Consider the following 25,260-nt stretch of genomic DNA (forward strand, 5'->3'; position numbering starts at 1 on the left):
ATGTAGCGTCTGTAGGTGCTGTTTCAGCAGCGCATGCCAATGATGGGAATTTCGCGAACAGCGCAAGTCGATATTTTGGATGGCTGAAAAGAAAACAATAAAATACAATAAAAAACAGTAGAACTTCATTTTATATTTATTCAAATTTATGTAAGCGTACTTACCTAATTCCGTAAACAATTGGATTGTAGACTGCGTTGGCCTTGGCAAACAAAGATCCCCAGATGGTATAAAGAGGGCTGATTTTAACAAGGTCGAAAATGCCAGACCAGTTGATGACTAAATATGGTGTCCATGCCATGAACCACAAAGAGATGGTCATAAGAGCAACCTATAATTATTGTAAAATAATTTTATAATATTGTAACAAAATCGATGAAACGAGGATAGTACAATAAATTGTATATATAAATTTTCATACTTTTGCCAATTTGCACTCAGCACTTGTATTTTGATTTTCAGATGATCGAAGAGAGGCAACGTTCATTTTTTTGGCCTGTTCGCGCATATTCTTTTCATGGGCAGCGACTGCTTGGATGATGTACCAGTAACTCCAGATGATAAGGAACAGCGGGAAGAAGTAAACCCAGATGCTGTATAATAGAATGTAGGAGACAGACACGATGTCTTTGCTGAAGTAATCGGTACCACATGCGGTCATGTTACCCTCGGGTACATATCTGAAGCGGAGAATCATACATTTCGTTATTGGTAATCCATTTTCGAGTAAAATCCAAAAAAGGATTTACCACGATATTATTGATATTATAGTTTAGGATTTACCGATTCCAGCCTAACATAGGTGCAATGGTCCAACCCAGAGAGAACAACCAGATGCCCACTATACGGATGAGAGCTCCATTGATAGATAATGGTTTACCAGATAGTCCTTTCACGATCACATTGTACCTGTCAAATGCAATCATAGTCATCGTCCATATGGAGCCACATCCGAACAAGGAGCCCAACATTGCATAGACTTGACAGAAGAGAGGTCCAAGTACCCATGTCTCGTAATAGCAATTGATCACCTGCCAAGCAAAGAATTATTTAATTTCATTTTAAGTTATTTGAGTTGTAATAATATTTTCTAATTGAGTTACATAATTTCTATGATCCGTTAAAATTATTTTGTAATTGAAAAATAAAAATTGTTTCGTGTACCATAGGTGGAGACATGCAGAACATCATAAGGAAATCGCTGATGGCAAGGTTGATTACAAACATATTACTTGGTGTGCGAAGGCTCTTTGTCGAAAGGAATATATAGACGACCATGCCGTTCCCCGTAACCGAGATGAAACCAAGTAAACCTATTACAAATCCAAGGAGTCCATGCCACATAGGATTTAGAGGTGGATATTGATACCAATGGGCGTCAATTAGATGGAGCATATCAGCTGGGACTTTGTCGACCACTGTTTGATTACCAAACCTGGCTCCTTGGGCTCCATACGAGTAAGCTTCATAGCTAGGTCCCGCAGCAGCATACATTCTTGAATCTGTAAATATTCAAATCACTTTTTAAACTCTTACTTTTTCTTCCTTCCTTCCTTCTTTGATTATTTAATACAAGTGATCCAAGTTCAGAATACAAAAGGAAAAAGTAAAACACTCAACAATGATAAAAGATACTGAACCGTCACTATAAGAAAACTGTGTAATATTATCGAGTAGCACAGAATATTACGATTACTGATACACTAACTTTCAAAGAGCACTTGGAACGAATGAAACACCGTCACTCCTTTCCGTTTCTCACCTCCGGGCTACTTGGAGAAAATCGTACTAAAACGAACTAATCCAAGTACACGTCTTAATATGATTTCAATTGGCCACCGTGGGTTGTTTAAATTTAACAGTAGGATGTAGGAAGGCTGTTGTTAGGTCCACTGTTGGATGCGGCTCGTGTCAACGTCGTTCGACTTCCGCTTAAATACAAACCGATTCTTACTTCGACACTGCCATATGTACCCCTACGCCTAGTTTTCTATATGTTGTTGCGATCTAAGACGACAAACAGTCTTAAGAAAGACATTATTAAGTTAACGAGGATTTAAGAATACCTTGGTGTATCTTTAGTGCCGCACACAGAAACCTTACGAGGCTAAAATAGGAATAGAACATGAAGAATCACCCTATTCTTTGATACCTTTCTTCTATATCTTTTTATATTCTTTTATATTTAACACTAACCGTAATCTTACAGTAATCTTTACATTCATTTTCAGTTGTTCAAATATATTTGAAGAAACATAAATATCCTTCGTTTATTCCTTTTTCTTCAACTAGTCTTTTTATTCAGTATAAGATATTTAGACGTGTGATTTTAATGCCTATATAAGTTTTATATAGATTTAAACTTTAATATGGTTTCATGCTATAAGAAGCTTATTATAATAGTGTATGTATCTTTTTCGTTTAGTTTTCATCGTTTACATTCTTTCATGGAATTTCATATAACTTTCGCATAAACTAATTTTCGTATAATACCATTTGCATCATGCATTATTTGCATTAAATAATATTATTCGTTTCCTTCTATAGCATATAAATCGATAAATAAAAGCAAAAATTAGTCCATGATTGTAATCATTGATTCGTTAATTTCAAATTCAAAAGTACATTTTATTCGCAACTCGAATTTAAATAACGAGAAATATCGAATTCGGTCACGTGATACATGGTATAATTTGAAATGACAATAGGATGATATGTTATACTTTATTCATCGGTTAACCGACATCAAAGTTTTAAGGTATTGTGATAGCATAATTGAGTAAGATTATATTGTATTTATTCAACAATTTCGTAATACAGATAATAGTTTTCTAAGTAAAAGATATAAAACATGGAAGATGATTCAAAAGTACAATTAGTAACAGAGGATAGTGAACAGGAAGAGGAAGAACTAACGGCTCAAACTGCATTATTAGCAATAGAAAAAGCTTGGTTAAATGAAAAATTTGCTCCTGAAATTCTACCACATGAGTCTGATTTGGTTGATTGTATGTTGCAACAAATTACACATATGGAAGAAAACATGAAGAGGTTAGATAAGGGAGATCTAAGATTAATGATCCATAGGATGGAAGTAGATAGAATTAAATTTGTGGTATCTAGTTATCTGAGAACTCGATTAGAGAAAATTGAAAAATACACTATTCATATACTTTCTCAAGAAGTAAATAGGTCTTCCGAAGAATGTTATCTAACAGCTGCAGAACTCCAATTTGCAAAAGAATTTCTTGCAAATATTGAAACACTTTTTAAGACAATTGCTCTGCAATATATGCCTGGAAATTTCCAGGTATTCGAAGTTAATAAATTGACTGTAAAACCTAACATGCAAACATATGTATTTTTAAGAACTAATAACAGAGTTAACGGAATTATACTCCCTGGTTCAATGGATGAAGAAATAGATCTTGAACCAGGTTCTCAACATATTATACAATATAGTGCTATAGCAGATTTAGTTAAAAGTGGTGCTGTTCAATTAATCTAATGTTTTCTATTATTTAATAATGAGAATAAAAGAGATCTATTATTTTCTATAGTCATTATATAATAAAGCCCTATTAATTGTAGGTAATACATCTTTAAAATAAATTTTTATAATTAATTCATTATATTCATTATATTCATTATAAAAGGTCATATAGAAGATTTGGAATAATACATGTATATAGTTTATTAAAAATTTCATAAAGAATTATACATTACAATTACATTACATTACATTTCATATAGCAATCTTTTTTAGCATATACAAAATATATTTTATATTATATAATATTTAAACAGTATGAAAATATTACTATATAAGGTATAAGATTATATGCAATATTTTATGTAATAAATACTTTCAGTATGTCAATATTTTTTTATGGAACAAAGTGTAGGAAATTGTAGTTGTAATAATTAAATCACTGTTACTTGTTGCAGTTACATAAAGAAGACATTGTGTACAGTTTATACAATTAGTTTTGATTGTTAAAAGTGTCATATTATATATATTGTGAAGTAAACAACAATTTAAATAGGAACAATATTGGTATTTAGTAAAATTCTATTTATCTTCAATTGTTTCGCCATTGAGAATTTGTGGTAGTTGTAATTTAGCATCAGTGAACACACCATTGTAAGCCTAAAATTTGATTTAATAAAATAACATTGAATTTCTGTAAATAAATATTCTAAAAAAAGGAATATTTAGTATACCTCTTCTGCGACTTTTTTAAGCTGTTCAAACATTATTTTTCCAGTTTCTTTGAGCATACTAGTGAAATGGCCTTGCTCATTTTTAAGTAGAATATATGGATGATCAAATTCAACTACCTTTCCATGATCCATAACTAGTACTTTATCACTATCCATAATTGTATTCAGTCTATGTGCTATTGTCAATACTGTGCAGTTCTTAAATTTTTGTCGTATAGTTTTTTGTATTAAAGCATCTGTCGTAGGGTCAACGTTAGCCGTAGCTTCGTCAAGAAGAAGAATTTTATTATTTCTTAAGATCGCACGTGCTAGACAAAGTAACTGTCTTTGTCCAACACTGAAATTAGTTCCTCCCTGTTCAACATTATAATCTAAAGAAGAAACACTCGATTTTAGTTCTACATCCTCGAGAGCAGCCCAAAGAGTAGCATCATCAAAATTATGAAATGGATCGAGATTATCTCGAAGTGTCGCTGAGAATAATACAGGCTCTTGTGGGATAATAGAAATTTTTTTTCGTAATTCATGAAGACCTATTTGCTTTGTATCCAACTTATCTATGTAAATAGCACCTTCAAGCTTAGTCAAACGAAATAAAGCTGATATTAAAGAGGTTTTACCAGCACCAGTGCGACCTACAATTCCAACCTAAAAATATAATATATAAGATTAGTTTTGATGTATAATTTGTTAATTATATTGATAAATAACGGTAAATTACTTTTTCACCAGATTTAATGATAAAACATAAATCTTTAAGAACTGGTAGTGCTGAATCTTCATAACGTAAATACACATGATCAAATTCAATTTCTCCCTTGGAAGGCCATTGTGCAGATGGTTTTTTGTTAGGTTCACTTTCAAATGGTCCTTCTTTATCAAGTTGTGTAAATTGTAGAATTCGTTCTACGCTTGTCATTTGTGCTATTGTTTCTGCAGTTTGCCTCATTCCATGTTGAAGCATTCCGCATAAGATTAATACTTGAGATATGGCTAATCCTACATTTCCTGCGAATGTATTTCCTGGAAGTATGTAAATATATATTTTAACCATATAATATTAATTATTTTCTTGATGTTATAGTATAAACTAACAAATTACCATCATCAAGTACAATGAAGCTATATGTAATAAAAGCAATGAAACAAATAGATACAATATCTAATGCAAATCCAAAAGCAGTACTCGTTGCTATGGTTAAGTAATAAGTACTAGTATGGAGATCTTGATGAACGTCGAATTCTTTACGAACCATATTTTGCGCCCGAGCGGAACGAATTGTTGTTAATCCTAATAACGAGGAACTAATATGGGAAAAAACTGGACTTTTTGCTAAAATTTTATAAAAGATTATTAACAATATTAGATCAATTGTAATGAATAATGTTTTTCTAATAAATTACAAGATACTTACTAACTCCTTCAAAACGTTTCATATTTTGTGCAGTTTTAAGATAAATATTTCGTATTTGCCAATATAAGAAACCCATGACAAACATTGGAAATATTGTCCACCAATTGATAATAAAAATTTGAACCAAAATTCCAACTAGTACTGCAAATATTTGAATGGATTCTATCATTGTTCTTGGTAAAATTTCATCCACAGCTCCAATATCTTTCGAAAAACGATTTAGAATACGACCTAAAATTTAATATTACAATATTTTATTTTCGTCATAAAAGTGTTACATGATAATTGAAGTGTAATTTTTTATTTTATATACTCACCAGAAGGATTCGAGTCAAAAAATAACATTGGTGCTTTTAATAAACACGAGAACATTAGATTATGGAGATTTTTACTAGCATTCATACATATTTTATAAAATACGATATTTCTTATGCTTGTCAACACTATGCTTGCAATGATAAAAGCTCCATAAATCCATAAAGCAAAGTCACGATCAAGATAATTTAAATCTTTAGATTTTGCATTAATATTCCATGTCTATACAAAATAAAAAATAAGAATAGTTGTCATTTCTAGCAATAAAGGAAAGTGAAATAAAGTTACTAACAATATTATCAAAACTGTTATTTTCTAACGGCATTAAAAATGTTGGAGTGGTAAAATCGTCTACTTCAAGTGCAAATGTCTCATTTGTTAATTGACTTATATTTCGGTCAGAAATGTTTTGTTTCAATATTTGCAGCGAGTGATTATTATTCCTAATATATTGAACATGCATTTCTTCTTGTTTCGTCCTAAAAAAAAAAAAAAAATGAAATAAATTAGATTATAATATACAAGAGAGCTCTCATTAAGAAAGAAAAAGAAGAAAAATAATAACAAATATTAACCAATAGGCAACCCAATAATCGCTACCACTACTTCCTATTTGCCCCAGAATTAGAGAACCTATAAAAGTGACTATCATCAAAATTGAACCCCCAGCTCGAAAATATTTCCAGTAAAGGGATTTAGAAACATTTCCTTTAGTCATTAATTCCTCAGTTTCTTGTGGTTCTATTTCGTCATCATCTTTATTAGTAATGGAATTAATAGATATATCAGGTTTAGTATTTTCATCTGTTTCTATGATTTCAGAATCTCCTTTATTTTCTTCCATTGAAATTATATTTAAAAAATCTGTACGTTTGTTCTGAATTTCTGTATATGTACCTTCACACTCAATTTTACCCTAAAATAATCATTACATTTATAATAATAATATAGTACAATGATAATTTTAATTGTTGTAACTTACATTGTTCAATATGATGATATAATCGCAATTTCTTAAATGTTGTACCTGATGAGTTACAAGAATTCTTGTTTTATTGTTAAGATAATGCTTAATACATTCGTTGAACAAGTGTTTTCCCACATGAGTATCGACTGCAGATAATGGATCATCTAATAAATAAATATCTGCATCTCTATACACTGCCCTATTGTAACAATTATTCAAGTAATTTTTAATGAATCAGGTGGATATAAAATCGTTTTGTTTTAAATAAATACCTAGCTAAGTTAATCCTCGCTCGTTGTCCACCACTGAGTGCTGCACCTCTATCTCCAACTAAAGTTCTGTCTCCATAATTAAATTGTTGAAAGTCTTTGGTGAGAGCACATGTTCTAACAACTTCATCATATTTTTTTTTATCATAAAACTGTCCAAAAAGTATATTATTGCGCACTGTACCCGAAAATAACCACGCTTCTTGACTAGCATAGGAGACACTACCGTTTACTTGTATTTCTCCATGTGATTGTTGTAGTTCTCTTAAAATTAATTGAAGAAAGGAACTCTGAAAATGTACATGAAAATTTAAGACACAAAGATCATTTAAAATGGCAGGATCACAAATAATTAGGATTATTATTTCTTAATGCATTACCTTTCCTGCACCAACTGATCCAACAATAGCATAAAGTTTACCAGGTTCTATTTGAATATTAACACCGTGTAAGGTATTCGTAATTGTATTTTCTGTCCAAGATGCAGTGATATTTTTCATTATGATACTACCATTTCCATTGGTTTGTTGTATATTTGTAAGTACATTATTATTTTCTTTCAACAAAAGAAAATTCTAAAAATGCATTAATTTATGTAAGTTTACATAACATTTACACGGGATGCAAGAATAATGATTATTCATTTCACCTCAAGTCTTTTAATAGAGACAGAAGCTTCTGCAACAGCTGATACAGCCATTGGATATAATATCGCCATAGTAAGTTGAAGAATATTAAAGTACTGAGCCATTGAAAATACTTTATCGGCAGATATATGATTTCCGAGAAGTACATATGCCATAATTGTAAAAAATAATGTTGTACGTTCAGTGAATACAAAAGTAGCTAAGGTAAAACCTCGTAAGTACGATGTAAGTGTTACAACGTCTATTTCGTGACTAAAAAGTTAAAATTATATTTAAGCACACTTAATAATACCTAATACGTGCATAATAGAATATAATAGAATATGAAAGAAAACCTTCTAATAAGACTAATAAGCTTCTCAAATGGTTTTTCCCAAGTATACATTTTGATAACTTGAATACCACCAATTATTTCTGACATTAATCGTACTCTTTCATCTGTTCTGATTGCAATTTTTAATCTTAACTTTGATATCCATTTTCCCATATATCCTAAAGTAAAAACAGATTTATTAATATCTTTCTCTTTGTTGTTTACAAAAATATGCAAAGTTATTGTAAAATTAATATTGATACACAATATCATACATACCTTGAAGTGGTATTGTTTGGATACTTATAAGAAAAACACCAGCTAAAGATGCAATTCCTACATTTTCCCATATCATAAAAGTGATGAGAGCACCCTGAATTGGTAAAATCCAAATAAAATGTAATGATATAAATAATTGTTCAAATCTTGCTACATCATTTGATAGTAAGTTTATAATTTGCCCAGGAGTAGTGACATTAGTAGATGATTTTGATAAACGTAAAATCTAAAAATGAAGATATTTCAAATGAAAATACTTAATATATATAAATTTATAAACAATCAATTATTTTACCTTTCTATACATTATTGAAGAACATGCTATTCTCATTCTCATTCCAACTTCCATTAAACCTAATGTAGAATGATGAATAATTAAAGCACCAAATAAGGATATAAGTATAAGAGCTGAAGCATAAATATATGCATTAGTGGCAGTGGATGTTGCTCTAGGATCAAAATGCCAAATAAGGAAACCTAACACGTATGGTTGTAAAACCCTAGAATATTAATGTAATATTATGTACTATTAAAAATTTCATAATAAGGTACACAAAACCCATACCTTAAAACAACTGATAAAAAAAATTGCCATCCTCCATAATAAGTAAATGACCATGCAAATGTTTTCTTTAAAGCATTAAAAAACCTTGGTTTTTTATCAGCTTCTTCTGCTAATTTAATTTCTTGAAACCAATTTCTAATAATGAAAATAATGTAAGCATATTTTATGATTTAAGTTTAATTTAAAAAATTGTATTGTTATTAATCTTATATGATATGCTTATTTTACATTTACCTTTCAAGTGTATCTCCAAGACATTGACTAACATCATTTGGCATAACATTATAAATATCTTTAATTTCAAGATCATGATTCCTTCCATACCAAAACAAAGGTTTCAGCCACCTTAAATATGACAATAAAGTAGGCATATTTTAACTGAATTATTGTAAATGATATAAAGGACTTACCAAAAAACCAGTTTACTAAAGAGATTCGCTGACAATTTTGGATTTGGATTATCATATTTCTTACTTGCATCCATGATCGATTCTATTCCACATACTATAGCTACTTGTACAAGAGTAAACCATGCCGCACAAGAGAATTCGAATACTTCACAAGTCACTTCGAAGCATCATATTCACGTTCATTTAACAGTAATTCTTCGCGTCATCGTTAAAGTGTCACGAGTAACAATTCGGACTCTCAACCAATTGGTAGGATTTTCCTGTTACGAGCTAGATAGTAAGGAACTTATTAAGAAATGATCCAACACGAATCATGACACGTGCGCAAACACGCGCACGATCGATTGAACATATGTAATTATATAAGGCTTTTGAGATCACGAAGTATTGCATAGTATTATTTGTAGGAACATATGATGTGACAAAAATATCAAGGTCATTGACCTATCCTGAACATTAACAAGTTATTTTTAAGTATCTATTTTTAAATGTTACAGGGGATATTTGGATATGTTTAAAAAGTCAAAATTAATGCAATAAAAACGAGAAAAAATCATAAATCTTTTCTTTCTTATTTGTAATATACAATGATTCGCGTGTAATACGCAATATGAAAAAATTTAGATATAGAAATTTTCATAAAGAAATGCTGATCATAGCTAATAGAAAATTACGATCAATAAATAATATCATACGGATATAGAAAAAGTAAAATAGATAACTAAAATAAATATGTCAGATTGCGAAATTTATGATTATATAAATACATATATGAATCATGAAATATAAACTGATGTAACGAACGCAATTACACATGTATGTGCCTGGATGCAAGTCGATGTTTTGTTCAACGAAAAGATTAAACAAAAAATATACATGATGTTTTCGACCTTCTTTTCTTTTTCTTTTATTCTCAATGTATAATTTCGTTGTCCAGACAACTGATATAAATTGTCACAGTATTTTTCTAGGGTAGCGGATGACCGACTTCCAAAATTCCTTGTAATTAATAAAATCTTTAATCTTTTTTTGACTCAACGATCCAAGAAAATCTATAAGAGTATTTCAAGACACGTGTTATTAAAAAGTAATCAAAATGGTACGACGTTTTTAAGTGAAATTTATGGTATTACATTATACAGACGTATTTCCATATCTCCTTTTACAATTATGTTTATACTTTCAATGATAAATTTCGTTATAAGTTTTGAAGAATGCAAAAAGTTTTATAATTATAATTTGTAGTTATATTTATTCAATTGTCAATCTTTGAGAAATTGTGAATTTTACTCCAGCGTGAGTGTATTTCGATGCACGTGGGCCAAGCAGGTGTTCAAATGGGCAACGCTTGTTGGGAATTATATTGTCTCGAACATGGAATTCAACCGGATGGAACAATACCATCAGACAAAGTATCTGGAACAAACGATTGTTTTAACACTTTTTTCAATGAAACCAGTTCTGGCAAGATGGTACCGCGTGCTGTAATGGTTGATCTAGAGCCTACTGTCGTTGGTTAGTTTAATTTCCAAAAAAAAAAAAATAAAAAAATAAAAAAATAGAAAAAAGCAAAGAAAGTGAAAGAAAGAAAGAAAGAATTTTATCCAAGACAAAAGTTTTCTAAAACGTATCTAGGAAGAATTACGAATATTTCAAAATGTTCTGTAGATGAAGTAAGAATAGGACGTTATAAGCAATTGTATCATCCCGAACAATTAATCACGGGGAAAGAAGATGCTGCAAACAATTATGCTCGCGGTCATTATTCCATTGGAAGGGAAGTAATAGACTCTGTAATGGATCGTGTAAGAAGGTTAACGGATCAGTGTACAGGACTTCAAGGATTCTTCGTCTTCCATTCGTTCGGAGGAGGTACCGGGTCGGGATTCACCTCGTTGCTTATGCAAAAACTGTCCGATGATTATGGAAAAAAGAGCAAATTAGAATTTGCCGTGTATCCGGCACCGCAAGTATGAAATTTCAGAAACAAATCATTAGCCGATAATTCTTTGTATTTCTTTATGTATATAACTTACTTATATACAATAATGCGTTACATAATGCGTGAAACATATAAAACAACGATGTTTAGGTATCTACTGCTGTGGTAGAACCATATAATGCAATTCTCACGACTCACACTACCATCGGCCATTCAGATTGCGCATTTATGGTGGACAACGAAGCAATTTACGATATTTGTCGGCGGAAACTTGGTATCGAACGACCTTCATACGCGAATCTGAATCGTCTTATCAGTCAAGTAGTATCATCGATAACCGCGTCCTTGAGATTCGATGGTGCTCTAAACGTTGATCTAACGGAATTTCAAACAAATTTAGTACCATATCCTAGAATTCATTTCCCGTTGGCAACTTACGCCCCTGTGGTATCGGCCGACAAAGCCTACCACGAGGGTATGTCCGTCGCAGAGATAACATCTGAATGCTTCGAAGCATCTAATCAGATGGTCAAGTGCGATCCCCGTGAAGGAAAATACATGGCCTGCTGTTTGCTTTATCGCGGCGAGGTCGTACCAAAGGATGTGAACGCTGCAATTGCCGCAATGAAGAGAAAAAGTTGCATACGTTTTGTTGATTGGTGTCCGACTGGTTTTAAAGTAGGAATCAACTATCAGCCACCTACCGTTGTTCCTGACGGAGACCTTGCCAAGGTACCAATTATTATGTAAATGTGTTATCGTATATAGTAATTAAAGAACAAAGTTCAATGTTTCACAGTATTGCTTCTATGCACTGCAATTAAAGCACTGTAATTCAATCGTTTGAACAATATTTTTAGAGCGCGATTACATAGCAGTTAAATATGGTATAGGTACAAAGAGCGGTCTCAATGTTGTCAAATACAACTGCTATCGAAGAAGCCTGGGCTAAATTAAATTACAAGTTCGATCTTATGTATCATAAACGAGCGTTTGTTCATTGGTATGTCGGGGAAGGTATGGAGGAAGGTGAGTTTGCAGAGGCGCGCGATGATCTTGCTGCATTGGAAAGAGATTACGAAGAAGTTGCTATTGAATCTTCAACTACACCAGATGCTTCGATGGAATATTAATAAATACAAATGCACGTAATTCATGCAAATACTTCGGCATTTTTCAGCTACCCAACAAAACAATTTATGTATAATTAAATTAATTGTGTGTAAAAGAAAAATTTCTATTCTCATATTACACAGCTTATGTCTTGTGACTTGTTTACTTCTTATCTCTTTAAGAAAATCTTTTTTAAAAAACTAATAAACATCATATTGATAAAATAATCTGAATTATAACCTTTTAATTTAATTTCAAATGTTTAAATAATGTATTATTAGATAAACGATAAATTTCTGCTACTTAAAAGAACTACACTATTAGCATAAGAAGTAAAACACGAAATTACAGAGCAAATTTAAAATTAAAAGCCTTCTAAAATTAGTGCACATAATTATTGTAGTAATGCACCGAGAATAATTAGTCGCTACTTTTTTAAACAAGCAACAAGATAATCTGATAACAGTACTATTGTGTTATTATTTGCAAGTAAGTGTTACCTTATATGTACAGAGTATCCTATTTTAATCTAGATAAATTTAGACAAAATTTTGTTTTAGGTTTTGAGAGGAACAAATTATGCTATCATTTATTTGACCTTGCAATAACTTTGAAAAACAGTTTAAAAAAGTCAATTTGAAATTTCTTAATTAGCATATTTTTGTACTTTTTTAAAACACAATCTAAACATAATTTTAGGTACGGTATAAGCCGTATGCGAAATATGAACGTTCAACATTAACCTGCTACCGGTATTAACGTTGTCTAAGATACACCGTTGAGTCTACTTTGTACATCATAGCGGCTTTAAAATGAGAATATATCCTGATAAACATTTCAAATTGATATATTCAAATTGTTAAGGACCTTTACGTTTTTCGGTGTTGCTACTGATTTTAAATTTTGACACAATGCTATGTCAACTACAAGAGTTCATTTCTCGGAAATGGAAAATTACATTTAAGTAATTCTGGGAACGTTTTGATGCCAGCTACAATAATATGTAATAAAAAATATAAATTCTGATTATGTTAATCTTTCGTATTTTTCGACATATTTGCTTGGGATATTAAAGTGATGTATTCTGTACGACTCATACCTAAACATAATAAACTCATCCAAGCCATATTTGATAAAGATAACTTTAGCAGTAACAAAGTGTGGTATCATAGATATGTCTTTGTAATGTTTACTTGACATTATATTCCTACCTTTCTTAATGCTAAAGTAAGGTAAAACTGTTTATTTATGTTCGTTTATCTTACAAGAAATTTTAATTACAATTTTGATCTTCACGATAAAGGTATGAACAAATATTTAAATTTAAATTGATTTACAAAGGATAAAGAAAGTATACATAAGAATGAATTGCTCTTTAAGATACAATTACATAGTTATCCTTAAAATAAATTCAATCGAAGTTTCAAGATATTAACATAGTTAATAATAGTATTTAATATTAACTAAAAGTCTCCTTGAAATTTTATATAGACAATTTATGCAGAGATTCTTGTATAACTTAATCTCTAAATACAAAATAATATAACTATCTTGTAAAAATAAGTTTCTTAATACTATTACACCAAAAGTGTTGGAATAGGTTTTTTCCCAGGCCAAGCTTCTTTGGCGTATTTTTTCTTTTTTGGTTCCATTGTTCGTGTATCGGTAGATCCTGGTATTTCTGGTATGTGTGGTGTTTCTGTCTGTATTTGATTGGGTGCCATTTCTACTTCAGGTGCTGGATTCGGTAACGCAATACCGAGTCGAGATGATAACGAAGATAATGCACTAGAAAATGGATTAAGAGACAATGAAGATGGAGTAAACTGTTCCGGTGGTAAATCTTGGTAAAGTTGGGGTGTAGTTGTTGTAGGTTGAAGGTGTTTTAAAGGGTTATGATCCTCTGATAAGGATATTAAACCTCCTTCCATACGCATTCTCTAAAATATAAATTAATAATAGATTTATCTAATACTATATAACATCGATTCAGAACGACTCTTACTTTACTGGGAACTACTGTTGTTTGTACAAGATTTCGAAATCTTCCGACCGATGGATCTACGTCTTCCGGATTTATTACTTCTTCATCATCATTGAAAGTAATTCCTTTCTTCTTCCGTTTCCTAGTTGGTTTATGAATTTCATCATCTGTTATACCTAGCATAGATATACGTCTATTATGTGCAGTGTTAAATTCCGTTAAATTCTGTAATTAATAACAGTTATTAATATATATTTCAATAATATGTCTAAATACAAATTACTTAATTCGTACATCGAGTTCTGTCTCTGTTTCAGGTAAACCTAATAAACCACCAGCATCAGTGTCTTCTGATAGTTTTTCTAATTCTTCAATAATAGGCCTTGTACCCGTTTGTGGTCTTTCTCTAATGATATAATACCGAGTAGATGCTCCAAAATGAAATGTACTATCAATTGGTAACTGTGTAGGTTTATGTGGTTCCAAACGAAGATTACCAATAAATGTTCCATGTGCTAAGAAATTAATTAATGTTTGTAAAATTTATAATTTAAACCTTAATGTTTTCTTAAGACATAGATAGATTAATTTATAGGTATAGAACAAATGAATAATTTATTTAAATTACTAAAAATTGTCATAATACTTATATATTTTGTTTCATTAATTCTTTACATGTTTATTTTATAATTAGAAACTACTACAAATAAAAATGTTATTCTTGTCTTAAAAGAACATAAATTAAAAACAAATATACAATACTTACTGCTCCCCAAATCAACAAGAAATGCACGATTTAAATGTTTATGATAAACAAGAGCAGCATGAACACGAGAACAAGAAGCATGATCTATACAAAAGTCATTTAATTGTTGATTACGGCCAAATAAGTAACATTTTTTTTCATCAACCATTAATTTCTGTAACAAAATGGTTAATATCTTTAATATGCTTTTAAAAAGATATAATTCTTTAATGATTTAATATAATATAAAATTGCCATACTTGAATTAACTTGTCATTTTTTAATACATCTAAATGTAATCCAACTGGTGGTTTCCCAGCCCTGAAAAGTATAACCTGTGTATTAGAATTTGATATTTTTTCTACCTACAGGTATTATTACATGTCAAGTAAAAAAAAATAATTGAATAATTGTACGCAAATTCCAATAAAAATTATTTAAACGTACCAATTGGGTACTTCGTAATGATTAGCCATCACCACTTTGAAATAATTTGCTTTGTTATTAAGTAAATATAAAATTAAGTAATAGGAAAAATACATTCGATGTCAGCGATACCAGAACGTCATATTAACCAAACGTAATCAAATTTTATAATTCTTCATAATAGCTTTCATTTTCATTACATGTATTGTGAATATTTATTGAAATGATAGAAATAATAGAAATAATAGGAACATACATATACATGAAGATAGAAAGTTATTTTTTAAGAACTTTAACGTAAGGTATTATTTTGATGCCATATACATACAGGTCCATACATCTTTCAAAGACGTAATTAAATAATTTTGTGCCCTGGGCATAACCTTTAGTGAAAATTTTAAAGGAATGTTGATGTACACAGACCTTAAAGTAGTGTTCGTCATAATAATTAATTGCGCGTGTTTTATTTTATATTTGTAACAATAAAATTTCAATATCAAATAGATAATACAGTAAAAAACCAAATTTTTTATTTTGATACTGTCCTGATAGCCTTTTATAGTAAGTAGTGTTCTTCTTTTAGATTTTCAAGTATTCAAATTATACAGTTTTTCGTTAAACGTATTTACATAGAATAAAATATTTCTAATTAAGGGAGATAACAAAATGATAAAATACACATTCTTTTTCTACTATCAGATATATTTAAAATAAATTTATCTAAATAGTAACAAGAATTATTGTAGTGGTACTCATTAGAAGAGAATAAATTGAGTGAAAATTAAGAATAATATTTTAAAGGATGAAATTATAATCTTAAGATTTTAAATTTTAATAAAATAGTAAGACATAAAAATATAATAGAAATTGTTTAACTTAAAGTGAAAATTCAAATTTTTGAATTACACTAGTGTACAAGAGAAGCGACATACTGGCATAAGTAATAGACAAATGTATAGTTAGTACTGTACGTATGTGTCAGTGCGATTGAATTTGTTTCGTTTGAATTAATTGTAAAGAATATATAACTGAACAAAGGATAAAATAAATCTTATTAGAATAAATGAACTTTAAAAAACTAGGTGTAATAATTTGTCACAGTTGAAATGTCGTACAAAATTGGACAGCGTGTCGAAGTTTCTAATAAGGACTGTCAAGGAGTAATTGCTTATATTGGTTATCCGACTTTTGCTTCAGGAAAATGGATTGGAGTTATACTTGACGAACCAAAAGGAAAAAACAATGGAACTATTAAGGGTCAATCGTATTTTAAAGTAAATTTTATATTTTTATATGTTTATAAGATATAAAAATCACAATCACTTTTTACATATTTAACCCTTTTATCATACTAGTGTGCTGAAAATCATGGAATGTTTGTGCGACAGTCACAACTTATTTTACTGGATGAAACAGGTAATAGGATTGAACCTGCTAGTCCATCCTCAGCAGGTAGTAGTGCTACTACACCAGATGAAAGTAGTGCAGCACGTGCTAGAAGTCGATTGAATAGGTATTATAACTTTTAATCTTAAAAAGTTCTATTAAATGTTTGTTATGTTTTCTTTTCTTATTAGAATAATCTTGCATATTTTATATGAATTTATATTAACTTAAGTCTTCATAAATTTCATGCTAGCATAAGTACACGTCGAAGGAATGAACCTACTGCGTAAGTTAATGTATTAAATTATCAATTAGAATTTTTAATTTATAAAATAAATTATTAGACTTTATTATAAAATTTTCATATGAAAAATAATAAAGAAGCATGGGTATATACATTTAAAGGCAAGTATGATTAATAAATTCTTAAAATTCATATGCTGGTCATAAAAGAGTACGGAGAAAAACATCTCCTGCCCATACCAGGCAACAATCTGACAAGCTATCTGGGTAAGAATTTATGAAAACTGTTCACTGAGAAATTTGTCTTAATATCTTTTCCAATTGTTTTGTATGTGTAAGCAGCTAAAAATTATAATTACTATTCATGACTGTTTATGATTTTCATAAGCTTTACTCATTATAGGCTTGTAATCTTGTAACTTCAATTTTAATATATTTAAAATGATGCAAATTATGAAGAGTCTAAATAAGCATACGAATAAAGAGTTGTAATTGGTTTATTATTTCTTCACTTTTGGAAAAGTATTATAGCTATTTATATGCCATTAAAGTATATTACAATAAAACTGAACTATTAAATAATCTAACATTTATTTTTTGACTTAGTAGCATGTGTTTAAATTGTATTGTAATTTATTAATATTTTTCTGATTTATAGAAATTTATATAATCTGTATAAGAAAATATAACTTTAATAGTGTGAATAGAATATTATATTTTTTAGTTTTGATATTGTTAGTGTTCATTACAGTTTCTTAAAATTCTATCAAAATTGTATGCTTTTGCAGTTCAAGATTATCATTGGCGGGTAGTAGAACACTTTTAAGTGCTCCAAGTACAGAGAGTTTATCTGGATCACAACATGAACGTAAAGATGGAGGAGAATCACTTATACCAGCCCCAACATCCACTAAGCGAGCTTCATTTATTGAGGTATAAGTTTTTGTTTTAAACATGCTTGTATTATTTTTACATAATTTTAATAAGTTGATATATCAATTATTTATGTGAACACAGTGAATGGATTATTCTGAAGATTCAACAAGGCATGAATACATAATATAGTCTTCCATAAAATATAAATATACGTCTAAATGTGATAACTTCTCATGATTAAATTAATAGAAAATCATTGGTTTCGCTACCTTTAAATCTTTGAATTATTTGAAGTAACTTATATGTTTGTTACTATCATATTCGAAGAATCTTATTCTGTGACTCGGTATTAAATTAAAAGTTATACAGAAATTTTTAAAATGATAGATGAACTAATATAGCAGAATAGTAAACTTTGAGTATGTTAAATAATTCCGTTGACACAGAATGATTCATATGGGAATGCACGTACGTGTTTCAGAAGTCCCCTAGCACGAGCTCGCCTCCCGGCAAAAAGCCAAAGGCCCAAGATGATCACAATAATGTAATTAATACTCATTAATTGTAATATCTAAATTTTCTCATCTGACCTTAAACCTTTTCATACTAGTTGTTTGTTGATCATAAGCATTGTAACACATGACTTCGTAACAATTAGCATCACTGCACTTTGATGGGTTTACTTCTTCTTAATGGATCATGGAACTGATTTATCCTTCATTATTTTCACTGTTCCATCAAACATCTGCTTTGTTAATTCGGTTCTGTGATGCTTTGATAGTTTAAAATTTCTCAATGGAATTGAGGTGTCCAATATATAATTGTTATTTTTCTTTTTAATATTTAGATGCTGAATTTCCTTTAGAATTATATTAATGAGGTAATAATAACAGCCCTTCTATGAATAGGTATTTAACAGCATTATGGTATAAATTTATAATCCATATTTGGAACATTCTTGTTCTCTCTCTTTGTTTAATTATTATTTATTAAGAACCTTATATCCCTGATACAAATGCAGTTAATATTTATAAATGGTTAGGACATGATAGATGACTTAGTTAATAATATGTTTACTGTAAATTTCAGTGTCATATAACACAATTCAACTCATTGACTGAATTTCCTACACTTGTTAGAACTAATAGAATATTTGGTGTAGCTTGTTGGTGTCTTTTGTCACAATTAATCTCATTAATCACTTTGGAATAGACTAATTCTACTGAATGTACATACAAAAACAACATTCTTCTGAAACATAATGTTTTATTTTAGGAAATACGGGGTGTTTTTTTCATTACCGCCGATAAAAAGTTACATTGTTGATTGCATCATTGATAAATGATTCAATTGATCATCTCAGGGTACACCAGATATGTTAAAAAACCAAAATCAACTTGTGTTTTCAGTGCGATAATAAAAAAAACACCCAATATTAAATTATAGTTTCATGTATAATTTGTTTGCAATTTAGACAGGTTTTGTAGAGACTCTGAAACCACAGTTTGTACCTGGCCAAGTAATGGCAGGATCTGCTGCAGCTGCAAATGTAGTAGAAGAGAAATTGTCACAATTACAACTTCAACAAGAAAATGAGAATTTAAAATCTCAGGTATGCTATATTAAAAATATGTAATTTTATTTTCCTCAAATTATATTTATTTCTTAAACTGTTAAAGAACTACTTGTTACCAAGATTTGCTTTCTTTGATTTTGTAATTCCTTTTTAAACAAACTATCAAAATTAACACTTCTGACCATTATAAATGTCTTTTAATTTTTGTTACTTGATTTATTTGACCTACTTAAATAAAGTCTATCCTTGAATTTTTGAAGTTTTATTTTTTATATTATTTTATTTATATATATACGTATATGTGTGTATGTGTTTTATCACACTATGTTATTATAGGTTCGGGACCTTACAGAAAAAGTAGAAACATTACGAGTGAAAAGAATGCAAGATAAGGAAAGAATGAAAGACTTTGAGAAAACAAAACTTCAACTTGAACAACTTATTGAATTCAAAACAAAAGTTATGGAAAGCCAAGTAATGATAGCTGTTAAATTAAATTAAAGAAGTTTCATAGTTCACATTAATTTTAATAATTATATATTTATTTCTGATGAAAGGCTAGTCTGCAAAGAGAACTGCAACGCGCACGTCAAGAAGCAAGAGAAGCACACGCAGCTCGAGAACAGTTTCAAGAAGAAATGACAGATCTTGCAGAAACTGTAGAAATGGCAGCATTAGATAAAGAAATGGCTGAAGAGAAAGCTGAAACATTACAAATCGAATTAGAACAATTGAAAGAAAAATTGGAAGAGCAAACACTAGATCTAGAAATATTACGAACAGAAGTATCTGAAAGGGTAAAGTACCTCATATACTGTCTTTATTTTATTGTAATATTTATTATGATCTTCATTTTATTATTGTATTATAATTATTAATATATAAAGGATTGTATAATTATTATAGACAGTAGGAGGGGGATCAACTGCTGGTGCTTCAAATTATGAAATAAAACAATTGGAACAACAAAATAATCGGTTACGAGAAACTCTAGTTAGAATGCGGGATCTTTCTGCACACGAGAAGCACGAATTTCAAAAGCTTCAAAAGGATTTAGATCAAAAGAAGTCAGAAATATTAGAGTTGGGTCGTACGAAGGAAAAATTATCCACACGGGTAGAAGAAATGGAACATCAAATAGCAGATTTGCAGGAGCAAGTAAGAAATATGGAAATAATTTTTAATAATCAAATTCTTATTGATACAAGAATTTATTCCTCCATTGAATAGGTTGATGCTGCGTTAGGTGCTGAAGAAATGGTTGAAGTACTTGGCGAGAAGAAGATGGCATTAGAAGAGAAAGTTGCAGAATTGGAAGAGGCTGTTGCAGACTTAGAAGCTTTACAAGTAAATCTTTTTAAAGATTACTTAAACAATTACTATTTGAATAATTGTTCTTTTCTTTAGGACATGTCTGATCAACTTGCTGAATCATCGAAAGAATTAGAATTAGAATTGCGGGAAGAATTAGATTTAGCGCTTGGAGCAGCACGTGATGCTTACCAACATCGAGATGCAGCTTTAGAGACATTAGCAGATCGTGAACTTACAATTACGAAGTTTCGTGAACTCACTCATCAATTACAGGAGCAGTGTTTGCAATTACAGCAACGTGTACAATCAACTGAAACTTCTAAATTTGGTATAGCAGGCACAGAGCAACAATTAGCGGAGATTTTAGATTTCCAAAAAACTTTTGCTGAAACCCGTGCACAAACAAAAGCTGTTGATCTTGAATTACGAAGATTAGAAGCTGAAGAAGCTCGAAATCATGTGAAATATTTATTATCTTTTATGCCTCCTGCATTTTTAGCACGTGGTGGAGATCATGATGCTATTCTAACACTTCTTCTTATACCAAGGATGATGCAAAAAACAGAAATACTTATATCACAAGTACGAGAAAAATATAGATCATTAGATAAAGTGGACAGACTAGCTATTTTAAAGGGTCACTCAGTAGCACAATATACCTTCAGATCGCGTCTTTGTTCATACATGTATGCATTGCAAACGTTCCTCGGTTGTTTTGAATCTGCATTGAATGTATGTTCTCCTGAAATGTTACTCAAAGCTGGAGCAGTTTATCCAGAAATGGCTGCACAAGAAAAATCTTTAGATTGTTTGATAGATTTGGCTAAAAAAGATCAATTAGACGAGAATCTACCAATGGATGCTATTGAGAAATGTTGTGGATACTTTTGTACTATGTTTTCTGTATTATTTGGGGAAACTATTAATCACGCCCGCTTGATAGTTAATGGCACGAGAATGTTAGAAAGCTCTTGTGATGCTATTACAACGGATGCCGCGGCAATTAAAACTTTAATTCAGGGAGACAGTGGTGATATAGGTCTTCTGTGTCAACATGCGGAAACAACATGTGAAGTAATTCAGCAACACTTAAAGTCGGCCAGAAGACGTGTATTGACAGATCATGCAACCGCAATTCATGTCGCAGAATCTAACTTAGGACTGGATAAAGACTGTAGCGAACAACTTTTTGCATGTTACAAACATGCTATGAAAATGATGAAAACTTTGCAAACTGTGCTGAAAAATGCTGTGCAAGCAATTATCGCCAATGGTGATGTAGATACAGGACTTAGTGCAGATAAATTGAAAGAAATGACTTCTATATCATGTGAGAAGATTTACGATACTGAAGATGTCGGACCTGTAGCTACGATTAAAGGAAGTTTGTCAAGAATTCAGCAGTTAGCAGCTAGTTTAGCACAAAAAATGGCAGAATGTGAAAATGAGCTACAAATAAGTGGACAGTTATTACACCAACGAGGACAAAGTACGGAAAATGAGTCTTTACAGCCTATTAAAGTAAGAGCACAAGCAGCAAAGAAAGAAGCTGAAGAAATTAAAATACTCAGTAGAAAATTAGAAGCTAGAGATAGCGATATACTCGAAGCAAGATTAGCTCTTCGAGAAAAACAAGAAGAATTAAGTGAAATGATTTTGAGGAAGGATGTTGTGGAGAAAAAGCTTGCAACTCAACAACACGAACATGAATTAAATGTAGAAAAACTGAAAAGAAAATTAGAAGTAGCATTGAATCAATTAAAACGAAAGGAAAAAGAATTTGAGGAAACGTTGGATCATCTTCAAACAGATATTGATAGTTTGGAAATTGAAAAGGGTCAGTTAAAAGAAAAATTAAAATCTGTTGGAAAGAAGACGATGATGTCTGCGTCTGGAGCCGATAATATATCTGGTAGTGTTACAACATCTAAAATTCAGACAATGGACAATCAATTTTTGATACAAGAAATAACGGCTCTAAAGGAAGCATTGAATAATGAAAACCAACAGAAAAAGAAATTAATGTCCGATATATTACGTCAGAAGTTAGAAAGTTTGGATCCAATAATTCCACAATTAAAACAGGGAAAAATTAATATGAAAATAGAGGAGTTAAAACAAAAAACTGATGATCTTACTAAAGTAAGTCACAAAATAATTATTATATAAATAAAAGATTCAAAGAACATTCTTTTATATTTATTTAATTTTCATCAACATTTTTCTTATTTTTCAGGACATTAAACAAGTCATGACATTCCCTATCGTTCCTGATTTAAGGCGTAATAAGGCACGCGATTTGGAAGGTCCACCGTTAGACAAAGCAATGCCAGCTTACCAACTGTTACAACGACAGATAGTTATGAATGTATTAAAAGAGCGTGCTGATCAATTAATTGTAAGTCATCAGTTACTGAAAAAATATAAATTTGCATAATAGTATACAAATAAAAACTAAAAATTTGGTATCTTGTTTTAGAATGAAGTTCTTGAAGAAGTTATACAGAAAACAGTAGGTGGAATGGCTGAAGCCAATTTCGCAGTATTCCCAAATCGTGAAATGGCTGCAGCAATGCAGAAAAGTCAATTGCTTGCTGCAGAAATCGCAATTCCTCATGAAGGTCAAGAACAAGTTTTTACTGTAAATGTAGGAACACAGGAACTTAGGAAAATTCATACTTTGCTGTGCTACTAATTTTCATTTGCTAATCTTTAGTACTATATATCAACGTGGCAGAATATGCTACCACAAAAGCAGTGGTAAGTGCAATATATTTGTAAATTTTAATTTGTAGTCTTTGCTTCTTGAACACTTATGCATAAGTTGTGATAGCCAATAATGTTTTCTTACATTTATATACATAATTAATCTATTTTATATGTACGAAAGAACTAATAATTGATTTTTTATATCTGACAAAAGGAACAGATTAAATCTAATGATAACATAATTTTGGAGCGTGCGACTTTTATTTATTTTTGAATTGACTACAGCACGATGACTGGTGCATTGTAGCTGGTAGTCTGCAGCATTTTGTTATCTTATAAACTCAAATATTATTACTATTAACAATTTGAACGATAAAATTATGTGCCTCTATGGCTTCTGTATAATATCTTTTAAGAATCGTCAAATATATGACTTAAAAATATTTACATAAATATTCTTTACATATCCCATGTGTCAAGAATATCGCAACACAGTGTCGGGAGCAAGTATATCTTATATAATAGGGAAATAGAGACTATAATACAATGTTTCACTTTTTATTTATAGCGATAAAAAGAGCAATAAATTGTTGATGATTTTTCATTATTTATGAAATAACGTATGTCGCAATTACTGTCAATTTTATTATACATACACACGTGTGTGTATGTATACATATGTATATAAAGCATTATCTGTATACAGAATGTCTTATGAGGTACTTAATGAACTTCCTTCATATGTTCACCAAATCATGTTCAAGAATATTAAAAAATATACATTGTAAGTTAGTTTTGTGTTGTAACCAAGATAGATGTTGTTTAGCTGTGTTCTAAATGGACCAATACATGCTATCTTAAAATAGGATTTAGTTTCTTATGTACAATGAGTGAGATATAGATAAAGAAAAATAACAATATTCCGTTGATATAGTTTCTTATTACTATATTAAAAATATATACATAATTTTAAAAGCATTGGAATTTTTTTCCAGATTTTCCGTTCAAATAGAAAACAATAAAAATTAGCATACAGATATAGTATTAAGTAGAATTTAGTAATTTATTACCATGTGTGTACAAGCTATCAATGGCTATTAATTGTACTATAATTACTATAATAATGTTTCTTGAAAACAAAAATAAGCATTGTATACACAGATTAGAGATTGCATATTTAAAAAATATTTAAGATGAAAAAATGTAACTAGATTACAATTATGCTATATATCTAACATTTTTTATATAAATGGTAAATAAAATTAAATAGACCTATAAAGTATATGATAATTTTTTTTATTCAGAATGATCTGCCGAACACGTGGGAAAAATTTATTGAATACCTCACGGAATATCCTATATACACACACATACATACCAGATAGTAATAAGTGCATATATCATTAATTGTTCATTAACTTACTCGTTCATTCATTCTCGCTGCATAATAATACACACTTTTACTCATTGATTTTGTTTTTCATTTCCTTCATTTCCAATAATAGTAGTAGTAGTAGTGGTAGTAGTAATAATATTAATAAT

At 30.2% G+C, this 25,260-nt stretch overlaps 7 protein-coding genes across 13 annotated transcripts in view; 4 read left to right on the forward strand and 3 right to left on the reverse strand.

Annotated features, from left to right (window-relative positions):
- The window catches only part of Lop2 (long wavelength sensitive opsin 2), a 2,904-nt gene extending 2,837 nt beyond the window's left edge, over positions 1 to 67 (forward strand). The window contains exon 10 of the mRNA XM_017902567.1: positions 16 to 67. The gene's annotated coding sequence lies outside the window, so the exon portion shown is untranslated. The remainder of the gene's footprint in view (positions 1 to 15) is intronic.
- The window catches only part of Lop1 (long wavelength sensitive opsin 1), a 2,810-nt gene extending 872 nt beyond the window's left edge, over positions 1 to 1,938 (reverse strand). Inside the window, exons 1-6 of the mRNA XM_017902569.1 lie at positions 1,709 to 1,938; positions 1,165 to 1,502; positions 784 to 1,031; positions 422 to 680; positions 165 to 331; positions 3 to 83 (exon numbers count right to left, since the gene is read on the reverse strand). Coding sequence (XP_017758058.1) covers positions 3 to 83; positions 165 to 331; positions 422 to 680; positions 784 to 1,031; positions 1,165 to 1,494 — 1,085 coding nt within the window. The 5' untranslated portion in view covers positions 1,495 to 1,502; positions 1,709 to 1,938. The remainder of the gene's footprint in view (positions 1 to 2; positions 84 to 164; positions 332 to 421; positions 681 to 783; positions 1,032 to 1,164; positions 1,503 to 1,708) is intronic.
- A 778-nt stretch (positions 1,939 to 2,716) lies between these two features.
- Positions 2,717 to 3,573, forward strand: Sld5 (DNA replication complex GINS protein SLD5). The gene is made up of 2 exons (XM_017902616.1): positions 2,717 to 2,758; positions 2,821 to 3,573. The coding sequence occupies exon 2, from the start codon at positions 2,852 to 2,854 to the stop codon at positions 3,506 to 3,508; it is 657 nt and encodes a 218-aa protein (XP_017758105.1). The 5' UTR covers positions 2,717 to 2,758; positions 2,821 to 2,851; the 3' UTR covers positions 3,509 to 3,573.
- Positions 3,574 to 3,951: 378 nt separating this feature from the next.
- Positions 3,952 to 9,733, reverse strand: LOC108549264 (multidrug resistance-associated protein 4). The gene is made up of 18 exons (XM_017902560.1): positions 9,405 to 9,733; positions 9,229 to 9,339; positions 8,995 to 9,129; positions 8,725 to 8,929; positions 8,430 to 8,655; positions 8,173 to 8,329; positions 7,840 to 8,089; positions 7,571 to 7,765; positions 7,194 to 7,480; positions 6,937 to 7,120; positions 6,530 to 6,870; positions 6,247 to 6,433; positions 5,957 to 6,176; positions 5,640 to 5,870; positions 5,327 to 5,557; positions 4,946 to 5,247; positions 4,225 to 4,872; positions 3,952 to 4,150 (listed from the first exon to the last, which is right to left on the reverse strand). Exons 1-18 carry the CDS (start codon positions 9,476 to 9,478, stop codon positions 4,073 to 4,075), a joined length of 4,062 nt encoding a protein of 1,353 aa, XP_017758049.1. The 5' UTR covers positions 9,479 to 9,733; the 3' UTR covers positions 3,952 to 4,072.
- A 969-nt stretch (positions 9,734 to 10,702) lies between these two features.
- Positions 10,703 to 12,529, forward strand: LOC108549261 (tubulin alpha chain). Its single transcript, XM_017902557.1, has 4 exons — positions 10,703 to 10,919; positions 11,073 to 11,374; positions 11,497 to 12,078; positions 12,240 to 12,529. The coding sequence occupies exons 1-4, from the start codon at positions 10,715 to 10,717 to the stop codon at positions 12,477 to 12,479; spliced, it is 1,329 nt and encodes a 442-aa protein (XP_017758046.1). The 5' UTR covers positions 10,703 to 10,714; the 3' UTR covers positions 12,480 to 12,529.
- Positions 12,530 to 14,036: 1,507 nt separating this feature from the next.
- On the reverse strand, positions 14,037 to 15,749 carry NiPp1 (nuclear inhibitor of protein phosphatase 1). The gene is made up of 6 exons (XM_017902611.1): positions 15,636 to 15,749; positions 15,449 to 15,509; positions 15,210 to 15,363; positions 14,738 to 14,958; positions 14,465 to 14,668; positions 14,037 to 14,399 (listed from the first exon to the last, which is right to left on the reverse strand). The coding sequence occupies exons 1-6, from the start codon at positions 15,728 to 15,730 to the stop codon at positions 14,037 to 14,039; spliced, it is 1,098 nt and encodes a 365-aa protein (XP_017758100.1). The 5' UTR covers positions 15,731 to 15,749.
- Positions 15,750 to 16,664: 915 nt separating this feature from the next.
- Positions 16,665 to 24,467, forward strand: DCTN1-p150 (dynactin subunit 1). 7 transcript variants are annotated; one of them, XR_001890310.1, is made up of 15 exons: positions 16,665 to 16,888; positions 16,970 to 17,127; positions 17,254 to 17,286; positions 17,454 to 17,510; positions 18,032 to 18,176; positions 18,601 to 18,663; positions 19,594 to 19,731; positions 20,032 to 20,169; positions 20,253 to 20,492; positions 20,602 to 20,853; positions 20,926 to 21,042; positions 21,103 to 23,151; positions 23,246 to 23,407; positions 23,489 to 23,769; positions 23,933 to 24,467. XR_001890310.1 is itself a non-coding variant. In XM_017902687.1 (14 exons), exons 1-14 carry the CDS (start codon positions 16,721 to 16,723, stop codon positions 23,702 to 23,704), a joined length of 3,936 nt encoding a protein of 1,311 aa, XP_017758176.1. In that variant the 5' UTR covers positions 16,665 to 16,720; the 3' UTR covers positions 23,705 to 24,467. The 7 variants fall into 7 exon arrangements, 6 of the variants coding, with proteins under 6 accessions (XP_017758176.1, XP_017758178.1, XP_017758177.1 ...); XM_017902687.1 differs by having other exon boundaries at positions 23,489 to 24,467; XM_017902689.1 differs by lacking the exon at positions 18,601 to 18,663 and having other exon boundaries at positions 23,489 to 24,467.
- Positions 24,468 to 25,260: the final 793 nt, after the last annotated feature.

The sequence above is a fragment of the Eufriesea mexicana genome, unplaced genomic scaffold (assembly GCF_001483705.2).
Source record: "Eufriesea mexicana isolate 0111107269 unplaced genomic scaffold, ASM148370v2 scaffold1837, whole genome shotgun sequence".
Lineage (NCBI taxonomy): Eukaryota > Metazoa > Arthropoda > Insecta > Hymenoptera > Apidae > Eufriesea > Eufriesea mexicana.

Coding starts and splice junctions, on each gene's coding strand:
- Sld5 (XM_017902616.1), top strand. CDS start 2,852: ATGGAAGATGATTCAAAAGTACAATTAGTAACAGAGGATAGTGAACAG.
- DCTN1-p150 (XM_017902687.1), top strand. CDS start 16,721: ATGTCGTACAAAATTGGACAGCGTGTCGAAGTTTCTAATAAGGACTGT. Junction 23,152..23,245: donor AAACTGATGATCTTACTAAA/GTAAGTCACAAA, acceptor CTTATTTTTCAG/GACATTAAACAAGTCATGAC. Junction 23,408..23,488: donor AGCGTGCTGATCAATTAATT/GTAAGTCATCAG, acceptor ATCTTGTTTTAG/AATGAAGTTCTTGAAGAAGT.
- NiPp1 (XM_017902611.1), bottom strand. CDS start 15,730: ATGTATTTTTCCTATTACTTAATTTTATATTTACTTAATAACAAAGCA. Junction 15,364..15,448: donor AAAATGACAAGTTAATTCAA/GTATGGCAATTT, acceptor ATTTTGTTACAG/AAATTAATGGTTGATGAAAA. Junction 14,959..15,209: donor TCTTGTTGATTTGGGGAGCA/GTAAGTATTGTA, acceptor TTAATTTCTTAG/CACATGGAACATTTATTGGT.
- LOC108549261 (XM_017902557.1), top strand. CDS start 10,715: ATGCACGTGGGCCAAGCAGGTGTTCAAATGGGCAACGCTTGTTGGGAA. Junction 10,920..11,072: donor TCTAGAGCCTACTGTCGTTG/GTTAGTTTAATT, acceptor AATGTTCTGTAG/ATGAAGTAAGAATAGGACGT. Junction 11,375..11,496: donor CCGTGTATCCGGCACCGCAA/GTATGAAATTTC, acceptor AACGATGTTTAG/GTATCTACTGCTGTGGTAGA.
- LOC108549264 (XM_017902560.1), bottom strand. CDS start 9,478: ATGGATGCAAGTAAGAAATATGATAATCCAAATCCAAAATTGTCAGCG. Junction 9,130..9,228: donor CTTGGAGATACACTTGAAAG/GTAAATGTAAAA, acceptor TTTCATTATTAG/AAATTGGTTTCAAGAAATTA. Junction 5,871..5,956: donor TTTTGACTCGAATCCTTCTG/GTGAGTATATAA, acceptor ATTAAATTTTAG/GTCGTATTCTAAATCGTTTT.